Below are 14,193 nucleotides of genomic sequence, written 5' to 3'. Positions count from 1 at the left end.
TCTCTGTTAATTAGTTAATGGACTAGAATTTCCTCCAGCTTAATGCAGAAAAGAGAGAAATCCTGTTTATAGTCCAAAGAATATAAGGCCAGATACAATGATGTTAAAAACTACAGAGCTTACCAGACACATGGGTCTGATTATGGACTCAGAACCACACGCTGCCAATCTGTTATTGACTTTAAAACAAAGCCAGGATTTAGGATTTCCTGGAAAAACTGGATATAGAAAACAGATTCTTGCCTTAACTTTCAGGATTTCAGATTTTAGTTTGAAAAAATGTGCTCGCAATAAATAGCAAGTGATGTTTGTGTCTCATCAAATATTAATGTTTCAAAACAACCTGTTTATAATAATCATTGCATGGATTCGTCTCTGCGTTAGAAGCTCTTTGGGGCCCCCTGCTGGCCTTAATTGGTAGCTCGCTTTCCTTATCCCATCAGCCCTACTCTCTTCCTAATAATGCCTTCCAACACAGGGTTCAAGAAATACGTTTTATTTTTATTTCTTTCAACAAAAAAAAGAAAAGATAGATGGCTAATATAACAGACATTTCATTCTGGCAAGTCCAGCTCAAAAATAAGACATTAAAATAAGATTACACATGGAAACAGGTGTTAATATCTGTAAGCATAAGAATAGGATTCAAGCCACACTGGACTCCTGCATTATCCAGGTTTCTCTCTCTTGGCAAAACTGAGAAAAAGATATAAATTATACAACAGATGTGGAGTGAAGGAACAGGGTGCTGCCCTAACACTCAAGTTTTAGAACCGACGAGTCCCCGTCTGTCTGTAGCGCTGCTGCTGCTGGGGTGGATTTTGGCCTCCGAAGTATCTCTGGTAGGCGTGTTGGACACCGAAGCGGTAGGCGTAGAAGCGGCAGGGCGAGTAGTCCTCGCAGGTCTCTGCACGGATCTCCGCTGGGGACTTCCTGTTCCGGGAGGATTTGGAAGAGAAGCATTACTCATAATATGTTTGCATTTTAATCTATCCAAGTTAAAGTTGATGTTATAAGGTGTGTTTGCACGGCTGTGCTTTACCTCGAGAAGTACTGGTTGTAGCGGTTTGCTCTGGGTGTGGTACGTCTGTTCCCCCGGATGAAGGAGTTGGCTCGATTTGGAGGCACAAATAAATCTGGAGAAACAAAATTTCCCTAAACAGCAATCCTGCTACAAGGACTTAAGTCATCTTAGCTGAAAGATTTTCTATGAACAATGGTGGTTTTTGAAATGGGCCATTTGGGTAGCTGCCAAGACGAGCACAAGCAATTTGGGGTGGAAGATATGGACTTGGTTTCATTGGGATGTTTTGGTACTAGAGTGAAAACAATAAAAGTTACTTCCTTTTTGGGAGCACAACAATATTTCCCCCACAAACAAGCACTTTTGTTTTTTTTGGCTTTACATGATTTGTATGTAACTGCACAAGGATGCAGATCCTGTCTTGGATTTTATTTGTTTGGGAGCGGCAGAAGGAGGAGCATGCCCAAAGCACCATTCATGCAAAAACCACCACTGTGGTTAGTTAAAGGAAATCAGCTTTAATGCAGTCTGGGTTAGAAACGCATGCATGTTTTTCCAGGCACTGAGATTTTTTTTTTTTACACTTAATCACCTTCATGGGATTCATTGCTTTCATTAGAATCTAAGGGAAAAACATGAAGTTGGTTAATCATGAGTGCTGAACATAAATTGAGGAAGTTTATGCATTGAGTTTATGCACTGTTTGCACGTTGGGGGCATTGTATACCATAGCAGATACAGAGGGAGACCACAGCGCAGAGGGCCAAGAACTGAAGGAGGCTCCTCATCTTGGGGGTGTTGTACCTTCCTTACTGCTGACACAGGAGAGACGTCATGTCAGAAAGCAAGAGAGACCATGGGAAAAATGGGTTTTGTCTTACTAAGACAGATGGCTGAAAAAAAGAAATAGAGGCAGAAATAGGAAAAAATACATATTATAGTAGTAGTAAAATGGTTGCAAAAGTTCAATGCGCTGTCTTTACTAATGGTCCTTGTAGGGTCACAAACTGGTGCCTATTCCCAGTGGTCAACATATGAGAGTTGGGGTACAGCACGAACGGGTCGCTGGTCCATCACAGGTTGTGTCAATAATGGGCTCAACATACTGGAAGCAACGAACGACAACAAGTGACAGTCCTCCGCCATTCTGGGTGAACTCAAAACGCGACAGCAATGGCAATGATGAAAGTTGAACACTGTTCAATTTCCTTGTTTGTTTCACTGGCCTGCTGTTGGAGCTCACAATTTCACACACATGAACTTTGCTGGACGCTCAACTGGAGGAGGGCAAGCGACTGTCGCCTCATCATGCACGTTCCGCAGGAAGTGGATAATAATTTGCCCTTCTCCTCACTAATCTTATTAAATTTTTTAAAATCACCTGCAGGTGAGCTAATTCCCCGACCATGTCATCACTATGAAGCTTTGTCCTTCTTGAGTCTGGTTTAGCTTGGTAGCAAGCAGTGAATATCAAGTTTTACTGAGAGGTGTAAAGGGTTGAACAGTTTACAGTACAGCCCCCTGAGGTTTCCGTCCAGCAATGACCTAAATTTTCAACTTGTACATATAAAATGTAAAAACGGATAATATACACTACTGATGATTTATAATATTACACATTTTACAAATAGGTTTGTATCCACCCTGCACACACAGTGGATAGGGACCACAAATCCGCAATGACTTACATATTTTAATAGTTCTAACACAAAATTTACCTTGATATGCATCAATACACAGTGGAAACCCTCTTGGCATTACTGCAGAATCCAATATACACAATATGATCTCTGCTCCAATTAGTGGCAAAGAAAGTCAATGCCACTCCTGGATTGGCTGCTTTCCAAGAGTCAGCCAATAATGTGCCAAGTAGCATTTCACTTAAGCATTTTAGCTTTCCAACCTCCGTATTGTTTTGAATATCTTTCTACAAAAAATCCACAAATGTGTAATTTTCTGTCAATAATTTAGTCACATTCTACAGAAAAATCTCCTGATAGGTGATACAGTGAAGACTGAACCGCCACCAAGCAGGGGGCCATATATGGCCTCCTTTACAACATGGTACAAGTTCAAAGGACAAAACACAAACAAATGCATGACAGTTAGCTTGCAGTTGGAATGATATCCTCAGTCACTGAGGATATCAATGACTGGATCCATCTGCTGCTTGAACTTGATACTGGAACATTGGCAGGTTGGGTCTGATCTCATTCCTAAATCCAAATTCCAACATTTAAGGTCGACTGACAGCAACATCAGTAGCCAGCAGCACTTCACCTTGGTTCCTCATGGTCTGCATCATTATAGTTAAATTGTTCTACTCGCGTTCTGTCCCAGGTGTATACCACATCACCCAATGACCGCTGGAGATGAGCACCAAACCCCCCAGAGACCCTGCAAAGGTAAGCAGGTGTAGAAAATGGATGGATTTGATATTCTACCGTCAGGCAGCCCTTATGCCACCAGTGATACTTATTTATTTTTAGGACCACAAGTTTATGGCATAATTTATTAGACATATTGGTGTGGAATGTTTGAATAAAGGCAACACAAGACTGTGTATAGCCTGAAGAGAAAGTCTGAACTAAACACAAGACCGATCCCAGAAATGTGTTTTAGCTCCAGTCTGAAGGAAAGAGCCATCAGAGAATAGTTGTGGCTAAGGAGAGCTGGGCAGTAGCCAAATACTCGAGTCCAAACTCATTTTGCTCAGCAGAGTGTAACCATAAACTCTTCTTTATAGCTCACTGCACACCCGAACGCCCACAGAGAAGATGTCTACATGCAAATAGACAATCCCAGGAATGAGTGATTCAACATAAAGCATTCAACACCTGTATAAATACTCACACCAGGTGGCTGAAAACATGAATGTGCAGAAAGGCACACATGAACTGAGTTTACATGTCCAGACTGCTGACAAGGTTCTTCTGCTTGTGTGATTTGGAAGGAACTCCGTCTCTGCAGCCAGGCTTCTCTTGCCATCAATAGCTGCTTTCATTATACATGAACTCACACATCAAAGCCATCGTTCTGCACACAGACAAGCAGACTGTACACAACTGCACACACCGCCTCTGCACCTAAGGCATTTTCGGTTCAAAACTCACATGTGGAAGGTACAGAGAGCAGGCCCAGAGCTAAAGAAGTCTTCAACAACTGGAGATACAGAGTCAGTCTGTGTGTGTGTGTGTGTGTGTGTGTGTGTGTGTGTGTGTGTGTGTGTGTGTGTGTGTGTGTGTGTGTGTGTTATCAGAATGTGCACATCTCACTGGAAAAAGACAGTGATGTGGTGCTAGTTCATACAAAAAGTCAGCGTGAAGCAACTTCTAATGGTCCTGTTAACTAAAATAAGAAGAATAAGCTGCAAAGATTACTTTGCGTTATTTTAAAAAGATCTGCCAAAAAAAAAAAAAAACCTTTACAAAGAAGATATCAGATGGTAAAAGATTACTTTTAGTCAAGCAAAGGGGAAATAAAGTCTTAGCAGTATAGACAATGCAATAAAGTACTTACTGTGTGATCTGGATGAAAGGAGAAGTTTTGGAAATGTCGCCCAGTATTTACTCCTGTGAAATATTTCCCAATTCCCTACAGCAAAGCCTTTATACTCATCACATCCCACCCACCCTTTCATTTCCTACCTACAGCCTCCCTCCCCTCTACCGCCTTCTCGCCCTCCTTCCCTCTCATACCATCAGCCCTCTTTTCCAACATTTAATCAGACCGGAGTATTAGCTCACGTCTCTCCAACTCCCACGCCCAGCAACCAGCAGGACATCACATTGCTTTAGCTGATGGAGCAGCCAGGAGAAATTGAGAAAAACAAGTTAGGGATAAACATAGATGGGGGGAAATAAAGGGGACGGTGAGTGAAGGATGGCAAAGGATGGCAGAGGGCCATCCGTCCTGCTTCGTAGCAGGCACATGATAATATTCACTCCTGTTTGCCACCATGAAAAAAAACAAACATCCACCATGTGAACACAATATGTGTGCTTGGTTTGACTGAATGTGTCTGAGACTACTGCTAGGTAATAGTCTCGACCTCGCTACTGATGGACATTTAGTAACAGTTGATGCTGATATTTATTTAGCCATTATTGAATCCTAATTGACTCACCTTCCCCTCTGTGATCGTAGACGCTGTATAGGTTCAAAATGATCTGACTATTTGCAATTCAAGAATCTAGAGGGAGGAAAACCATAGAAACAGTCAAAACTCCCCCAAGATTAAGGAGAACTGAGGCACTTTCCCTGACCCTTGGTGAGGAGAGTGGCCTGGGGGATGAGCTCACGGAGTGAAGTTTTGGCTCTTGAGGCATCACAATGACCAAGCCAAAAAAAAAAAAAAAATCTTTAAAAGTCCAAGTCAAAAGTGAACCTGGGCATGCCAATACCTGACATGGAACAAAACCAAGATTCAAGTTCTGCAGTGTTTTGTTCTTGAATGATGGAAGAACAGAGACAGAAACAGATTGTTGGATCATGACCCTGAAGCCCTCTATGCTATCATCTGTGCACCTAATGTGTCAATTATATGTGGGCTAAACTATCAGAGTCATTTATCACTTGGCAAGAATAACACAAGGGCAGTGGTGAGTAGACCCAGGGAAATCCCCTACTTCTGCCTTTCTCTTACCTCATTCGAAGGATTTATGTAATCTTGAGCTACATCGGTATTATGCTGGCATAGACTTAGGACAACCTGACCAATTACCCTCACTTTATTTTCTGCTACTCTTAAAATTACATAACCTTAACTGTTAACTTCATGTTTTCTCTCAGTTTTCTCCATTGAAGCTACTTCTGGTAACATTCTGTTGGCCTTATTGATGATGAACAATTACATTTTGTCCCTCTCTTGCTATGAACATTTTGTTTTTCTTACCATAGAAAAACCTCCATCAGTTCTTCGGTTTCTTTTTCATTTGTCTTCTCAAATCCCCAGTAGGTTGTGGTGGATGGTCGTTCGTACTGAACCAGGTTCTGGTTCTGCTGGAGATTTCTTCCTGTTAAAGTTAAGTGTTTCCTCTCAGCTGCCGCTACATCCATGCTCGGTTTGAGGGATTGCTGTGAATTGAAAGACACAATGCAGGTGATTGCTTCACGCTCATTAAGGAGGAGTGAATACTGTAAATCAATGAATTGTAGGAATCTAAAACGTTTCCAAGGAAACCCAGCAAACTAATTTGAACAACTAACTGAGCTTAATGTACTGTTTGATAACTAGGATCAATTATAGATGAAGAGTCTTCTCAAACTGCTTTATCACATTAGATGGACTGATCGAACAACTGAAGATGAATAGTTCGGGGTGTTCTGGGCATATCTCATTAAGAGGACTCTCAGATTACCATAGATGGTAGACTGTCCTCTAGTCTGTGGGTAGCTTAGGGTGCAGGGTTGGGCTGAACACTTCAGGAACCGTTTCCCCCCATGAGTCAATCTCAGAAGAATGGGATGTTATAACCATTCTCAGGTTTATGCTGAGCATCACAACACAAATACCAGCTCAATTTTTATGAAGTCAGCCTGGGGAAGGGGAGAGTGGAGTGTAAATACGGCATCATACTGAGAAGCTATACATAAGATTAGCCCACTGGATTTTACGGCTGAATTTTGAGAAGATGGAGAAACGGCCTTTTAGACTAATGATCTCCAACTCCAGTCCTGAAGGGCCGGTGTTCTGCAACTTTTAGATGTCTCTCCGCTCCACAACACCTGGCTCCAATATAAGCTCATTAGCAGAGCTGTGTGGGGCTTGACTGCGTGCCAGTAAAGCAGTTTAACCATTTCATTCAAGTGTGCAAGACAAGAAACGNATCTAAAAATTGCAGGACTCAGAAACTTTCCTATAACAAACGAGACGAAAGTAAAAAAATGTTACAAATGAATTTCAATGCACTTTTTATTTTTGTATTATGCCTAAAAGTTGAACAAGTTCTTGCATTGTAGGAACTTGTCATATCTCATTTAAAGTTGTTCTTCCATAAAACTATAACGGGGGACTGGAGTCCCAATGTTCGTCTTTTGTGAGACTTTTGAGTAGCCCACCCTCATAATTTACCAATCAACAGTATTGTTTTCCTATGACCACACATCTCTACAGTATGAAATAAATATGGCTGTAGTGGTTGTGAATCCTCTGAGGTCAGAAGTACCAATATGTGGGAATAGAGACTTTTCCAACAAATTATTGCTATTTAAAAAAACAAAAACCTGTCAGAATCACTTTGCTAGCCTTATTTTTGATAGCATTCACATTTTCTGGGGACTGGAAAACCCAGACTTTACACCATCAGACACACTCAGCAAAACAAGCAGCATCTAATATTTTGGGATCTTTACATAAATCCATAAAGGAATTCAGACCTACATTATAGCAACATACAACATGCTACAATATTCAAAACTCTTACTGTGAGATTGTGAAAATGTGCCTGGAAAATACCTAATACTGCACCTTTAAGAAAAAACAAGACTAGTACTAAATATGTGGTATTTTTGTTGCACTTATCTAGAGATCACTCCAAGGACCTCATACTTTTTGCTATCCGTCATTTTGACTGAGAGCATTTTAAAAAGTCCGTCATGTAATATTATTCCCTGTCAAATTATAACCATATTGACATGGGTTAGTCATTTTATTTATGTGATTTAGTTAATATTCACCTGTTGAACCGTGAATCCAGATCTCATCACACATAAAGCAGATGAAAATATCTCACTTTTTCTCACCAGTGACAAAAACCACTGACTGTGGCCCCAAAAACTTATGATAGATGAAATTAAATGACTCCACTTAAATTACAAGTATTTCACCTGCTGGGGTCTGAACATACAGCCTGATAAATTCCTCCTGGTCCACATCTAAAGAGAAATCTGCGCTGGTTCATCAATCGGTTGGACCTTTCTCATCCAAACTTATCAATTAAACTCTGAGTTTTTCCCCCCTGTTCGAGGTGCGGCTGTGTATTTTTATGAGGATTTGTTTTGTGTGGTTTTGCGTCTCCGGAACGAACAGATGTTACATCTGCCACGCTAGGCGTGGCAGATGTAACATCTATGTAACATATGTTAACATCTATGTTACATAGATGTAACATCTATGTAACATAGCAAGACACCCTAGGCGTCTTGCTAAAACCGCGGGAGGGTAATATCTTCCAGGTCCATTTGTTAAAAAACCAGATTTGTTAATTCTTGTTGTGCAGCCCTGCGCATGTTACCATCTAATTAACTTCTGCACCTTTATTTATTTCCTCAAGATAAACTGCCGGCTCCTCTGTTTACACTATAAATGGATTAACACAGCGGTGCATTCTCTTTAGTTTTCTCTGTTCTGTACTGGAGACTGGAATTAAAAACCATTTCAACCAAAGGTTTTGAATGCGCTTCTGAACCAGACGCTCCAAAGCCTCCTGTCCATAACTCTTCAACACACTGTCAGCTCCCAGTCAGAAAGACGCATTTAGTTCAGAGTTCATGAGATGATATTCAGAAAAGATTTTTTGTCATTGACTGATTTTAGTTCCCTCTGCAATGTAGTCTGTGTGTAAAGTCTATAATGTCTGCCTATGTGCACCAGTCAAGGGTGTCAATTATAACCTGTCAAAATTAAGAAGGGGCTTAAAAAAACGGTCATTAAAACCGTATTATTGAAATACGGAATATATTTGGTTAACGCGACTCCTGCTATAGTCACACCTACCCAATCACAAACATTTATACTCAACTTGGGGTTAAGTGCCTTACCCAGAGGAAAAGCAACCTGACAAGCGGAAGCTGGAATCAAACCAACGACCTTCCGATTGCAAGATTGAACCCACTGAGCCTGATCTTTATCCTCAAACCTTCAGCACGCTAACTGTACTGCGATGGTAGACAACATCTCTGTGGAGCATATCTGAGTTATGTAACACCACATCGCAGCTGCCTCAGTCACAGAGCTCCATGAATACTTATGTGAGACCCGAACCTCGCCAAGCGCAAACAAACTGAAAAGGTGATTCCTGTGCCAGGAAACCAAAAAAATCCAGACAGAAAGATAAACACCGAGACAGTCTGCAAGAAGAAGATAAACTCTCACTATCTGATAAAAACGGGACAAGAGAGGTAAAATAAAAATGATGAAAATAAAGAGGAGGGGCAGATAGTACACAAAGAAAGTTTTTTCCACCCGTGTTTCTTGGATGGATCATTGTGGGGTGTAACTGTGGAACATCTGAGTTAAAATTTCATTATTTCACAAAATTGTCCCAAAACAGAACAAGGAAATAAAATGAATGAGAGGTGTAATTGTGCAAATTTCAGGCTATTTGCAGAGTTAATGAAGAGTTTAGTTCTAAGATTTGGGGTTAGATGAAGGCAAACTAAGCGAAACACAGATGATTGCATGAAAAACAGGAGCACAATAGCACATTTGTACTCATATCCCTTCAAGATCCTCCCAACACATTCCTCCACTTTTCATTTCCCTTCAAATTATTTCTCCCACTCCTTCTCGTGCACCTGGAGTCGTGTTTTGACCAGTCACCTCCTCAGCCAACCGCGCCAGGGGGCCGAGATGGAAGATAAACGAGGAACAGAGAGGATGTGGTAAACAGGATGAGAGTCAGCCGGGCGGGACAGCACACGACAGCTGCCTTTAATAACGCTCCTGTACGGCACATCCTCAAACTGGGAGCGACCAGAAGCTATCAGAACCAGATCGGTACGCAGCGAGAGGTACACAGACGCCGAGGCCACGTGGAGGAAATTTACAAACTCTGTCACATGTGATAGTGACAGACATGTCTGTTCATGAAGTCCTGGAAAAGAGATGGAGGAAGGCGTGTAAAAGGAAAGAATGAGCCTTTGGAAGCAGGAAAAACTGCCTGGAAAAAAAATACGAAGGAGTGACTTTTGACTTCATTATGAGGCCATTACCACAAATGTGTAAACTATCCATGTAATGTCTGCAAAAACACCTTTTCAGAACTGTTGGCCAGGCTTGCGTTCCCCGTGTGTACCTCAGGTTGCTTTGTGCCGGTGTCGGTCTGAGTGGACTCAACACAGACTGACAAACACCAATTTGAAAACAACTCTCCAAAAAAAACAAAAAAAACAACATGTTCTCTATTAATAACTTTTTTTTTGTTGCTATTTTTAAGCCTTATGCTTTGCTGTGATTGACAACACGAGGGAAACATCGTGGTGTGTGTGTGACTCAGAGGTCGTGAAAACATTAGAGATGTAACTACGCTGCTCTGCCCTGTCGGAGGGATGCTGTGGGACTGGAGATGGACAGACATTACTCAGTCGACCCTCTTAGATGCAGCTGTCATCTTGTGGCTGTGAGTTTTGTCATGTGAATGTCTACAAAACTTGATACAGATTTATGGATGTAGCAAAGCACTGCTGGGCTCACGGACCTCTCGTGATGTTTTTAGAATATTGTGCCATGGAAAAGTTTCCCCACTCTTTTAATTTCTTTCTTGGACTTTGTCACATGACGACCAGAAACTTCGGCGTTTTATGAGACAGACGTAAACAAAGTATTGCATAGCTTTGAAGAGGAAGGAAAACAGTATGTCCACCCATTGCTTTCGTCTCAGTCAAGGTTTGGCTGCTGGGTGCCTAGAGGGTACCAAAGACACCCCTCCCCCCAAAGTCATGATCCATGTCTCACGGCTATAGGTGAGTCTCAGAAGGGAGGTGGACTGTTGCATAAAGAGCTTTGCTTTTGGGCCATGTCTGTCTTCAACATGACAAACTGGAAGATAATCTACACAAGTGCAGATTATCCCAATACAACCATCCATCTCCTCCTTTGTTCTGCCATCACTTAACAACAACATGCCAAGACACTGAAATCTTCCACTTGAGGCAAACAATGACCTCTGATCTGTAGAACATTAGATTCTCATCCCTTCTAGAGATCAGATTAATCCTCCATGTGGACCAGTCTGAGGTCATCTGCTGCAGACACCAACATGACCACATTATTTTACGAGCTGAACCAGACTCTCTTCTCTCCATTACTGCACCTTGAGCTCGTGTCCATGAAGACAACAAACAGGACTAGAGACAAAGGATGCTCTGTGGGATTCCAAGAAGCAATGCGAACAACTCTTGGCTTGGGTTTGATCTGAAAAGCCCATAATACATCATGTTCGCATAGTACTCTCCACAAACTACGTCTAACTATGTTGTTTGATATTTTTAATATCCCTAAAAATTCGGTGTAACCACTGGCCCTAATATGAAACAAATAGAGAGGAAACAACAAACACTCTGTAAACCAGGATCGATTTCTGACGTTAAAACCAGCCCTGGACATCCCAATATCTGGGTAGTAAAGCATTGGTGGCAGAACCATCAGCAGTGCCATGGAAGCTGTGATGATGATTAGAGTTAAATACCCGGTAGTTTTGAAAGAAAACCAGGGAAAGTACTAAAACATGCATGATGCCGACCCTCGAGGACCCACTTTGGGAACCACTGGCCTACAGAAAACCTGAGAAAGGTTTGTGTTTTAAGAACAACGCCTCTGCTTGTGCTAACCTGCTGAGATTCGCCAAAAGACTTGAAGCTGACGTTACAGCATAACGGGGTTCCACAAAGTACTGACTTTTGTGATCTGTAAAATGTTTTGAAATTTCATTAACTTAGTTTTTAGTTGAATACAGACAAGGCCTCAAGGGGTACGAAAACATTTGCCAGGCCCTGTAGTTTACCGAATCAGGTGTAAAATTCCCTACTTACAAGGAATACTTTTCCCAAACCCATTTTGTCGTCAAGCCCCCACTCTACCTGTATGTGCCAATACTGAAAGCAAATGGTCATTAATGAAACACTTTCCAGGTGGGGCTACCTAAATTTGTCTCTTGCGGTGACGCTGCAAAGCTTTGGTATCATTCGCTGCTCCAAAATAGCTCTTGTTTACTTATAATCTCACTGATGAATCTTTAAACTGTCAAGCTAAGTGGTAGTCAGGATAGAAGCAAGAACTCCATGAACACTTTTAAATGGCTTGTGTCATTTTAATCTCCCAAACAAGCCGCTATGGTAGCTTTTCCATGTCTCGGAAATCTAAATTTAACAGCGGAGGCCTTGATATCATCTAAAAATGTCCAGGATTTGATTGAAGAGGTGCTTAGCGTCGCTAATTCAGTTGTTATTTTAAACAAGGCAAAGCTCAACGGTTTACATTGTATTAACACAACCAAACAGAGGTTTCTGTCGGGCTTCTCATGTGGATCCCGCTGCATCTATACTTACGAATGCAAGTTTATGTTTTTGTTGCTGAAAAGCTATCAGCTTTAATTTCTCATGGGAACATCAACCATTTTTTTTTTATTTCATGTGCTGTTTGCTTAAATCTCCCCCACCCTCCTGCTCCTCTCATGCCAGATGCAACAAACGGACCTCCAAAGAGTTTTTACTTGCACTCTTACAAAAATCCAATGAATCAGATAACCATCAAAAGCTGGCAACGTAAGTAATGCCAGACACTGCATGTGTTTATGAAAAGTTGAATAAAAGGAAAAGTATGTGGTGAAACTGTTACCATGCATGGGAACAAAAACATCTAAGTGCAACAATATGCTTCACATCTGGGCGTCAGAATTGTTTATACAACTTCCCACTTCTGGTTTTCCTACTTGTTTTTCCTTCTACCCTTAAAAAGCTTGATTTGTAGTTTTTCCCCGTCTTCTACTTTATCTCTCGATTTTCTATATTTTTTAAAATTACACCCTAATGTAGTCTAGAAAAGTCTGTCTAGACTTTATTTGACATGTCCTTCCATTATTTCTTTTTTATGTTCTTTTCTTCATCGTGTCCTTCCATGAATTTTCCTGATTATCTTCTTCATAAGTTCCTACCCTGTTTCGTTCAGTCATTCCTTTTGCCTACCTTTTCTCTTGCTCGTCTTCCTTCCTTCTTATTTTTCCCTTTTTACTTTGTGTATTTCCTTTCATCCCTTCCTTCCTCTGTCCTTCCTCTTCTTTGCTTGTGTCCTAATTTTTTTTCATGCATTCCTTTCTTCCTTGTGTCCTACCTCCTTGCGTTTTACCTCCCTTTTCTTACTGTAGAAATATCTACCATAATCTCATAGTGAACCATTCGGTATTTTAGAAGCTGAAATAAATGCATCGCTGTAAGACCAGGTTTATCCACCGTCTTTGGTTTCCTGCAACTTTTTTGGAGCCCAAATTCCAAAGTCTTAAAAAATGTCACTTTTTAACAGGCCAAACTTAAACTTTACAATTGCACAAGTTGTCCAAAACAAATAAAAAAACATGTACTGTCATGCAATAAACTCTGCTGTGTGCTTCTACAGGGGCCCTATAAACTGGGTCGGACTGCTCTGGTCGACTCACTTCATCTGTCTGCTTTGCCAGCCGTCACTCCGGCTCTCTGTCTTTTCCTCCCACTGTCTGAGGCTGTCAGAATCGCCTGGCATAATGACATGTTTGCACAAACACAACGCAGTAGCAGCAAACTGGCCTGTGACATGCAGGCATCCACTGGGCACCGAGTGATGAAGAGGCTGCTGACAGCCCTGCAGACTCTTTCTGACCCACATTCCTTCACTTGTCAGTCAGGAACATGTCAGATAAAACGTTGCTATCAGTGGTGTGTTGCACAAGCTGCCGGGTTACAACTACAGCCTTCATTGCATGTACTATTAGGATTCTATGTGGCAAAGTGGATAAGTGTGAAGTGGAAAGAAAATAAGTTTTCTTCATTAAACGACTGGTCAGGTAAGATTTTTTTATTTTTTATTTTTGGAAAGTAGGTGATAAATAACCAGACATGATGGGTTAAATATAGAAAGCAATGCTACCACAGAGCAGATCTGTGTGAAATGATTGATATTTGGGTAAATACATAATGAGCCCAAATCATGACAGGAAAGCCTCTGTCGTCTGCATATCACGTCTGTAGTTTATGCAAGAAAAACCACTGACTTTATTCATAGCAGACTCTGGTATGTATGAAGTGTGTATAATGCAGAGCTGTGGTCAGACACACTAGGCCTGTCCTCTTTAACCCTTTTAGCAGGGGTTATGAAAAAATGAAAATAAAAACAGAAGCAGAACATTTTGCGTCTGAAAGGACAGGATCTACTTCACAAGCCTGACATGCCCCCTGCTGGCCTGAAGCCATAATTGCGA

General features: G+C 41.3%; 1 protein-coding gene across 3 annotated transcripts; it reads right to left on the bottom strand.

Moving 5' to 3' along the window:
* Positions 1–480: 480 nt before the first annotated feature.
* Positions 481–4,650, bottom strand: mgp (matrix Gla protein). 3 transcript variants are annotated; one of them, XM_015058255.1, is made up of 5 exons: positions 4,544–4,650; positions 1,752–1,836; positions 1,617–1,646; positions 1,043–1,136; positions 481–933 (listed from the first exon to the last, which is right to left on the bottom strand). In XM_015058255.1, the coding sequence occupies exons 2-5, from the start codon at positions 1,810–1,812 to the stop codon at positions 768–770; spliced, it is 351 nt and encodes a 116-aa protein (XP_014913741.1). In that variant the 5' UTR covers positions 1,813–1,836; positions 4,544–4,650; the 3' UTR covers positions 481–767. The 3 variants fall into 3 exon arrangements, with proteins under 3 accessions (XP_014913741.1, XP_014913743.1, XP_014913744.1); XM_015058257.1 differs by having other exon boundaries at positions 1,752–1,839; positions 4,544–4,647; XM_015058258.1 differs by lacking the exon at positions 1,617–1,646.
* Positions 4,651–14,193: the final 9,543 nt, after the last annotated feature.

Source organism: Poecilia latipinna, unplaced genomic scaffold (assembly GCF_001443285.1).
Source record: "Poecilia latipinna isolate Pla-1442-1.1 unplaced genomic scaffold, P_latipinna-1.0 Scaffold1527, whole genome shotgun sequence".
NCBI lineage: Eukaryota > Metazoa > Chordata > Actinopteri > Cyprinodontiformes > Poeciliidae > Poecilia > Poecilia latipinna.
Note: the sequence above shows the minus strand (reverse complement) of the source record. Positions and strands in the feature narration are given on the sequence as shown.

Excerpts from the sequence above, each read along its gene's own strand:
- mgp (XM_015058255.1), bottom strand. The coding sequence starts at position 1,812 with ATGAGGAGCCTCCTTCAGTTCTTGGCCCTCTGCGCTGTGGTCTCCCTC. Across the intron at positions 1,647-1,751 it reads CTCCCTCTGTATCTGCTATG|ATTCTAATGAAAGCAATGAA; the intron begins GTATACAATGCC and ends TTTTTCCCTTAG. Across the intron at positions 1,137-1,616 it reads AAGCAATGAATCCCATGAAG|ATTTATTTGTGCCTCCAAAT; the intron begins GTGATTAAGTGT and ends TTGTTTCTCCAG.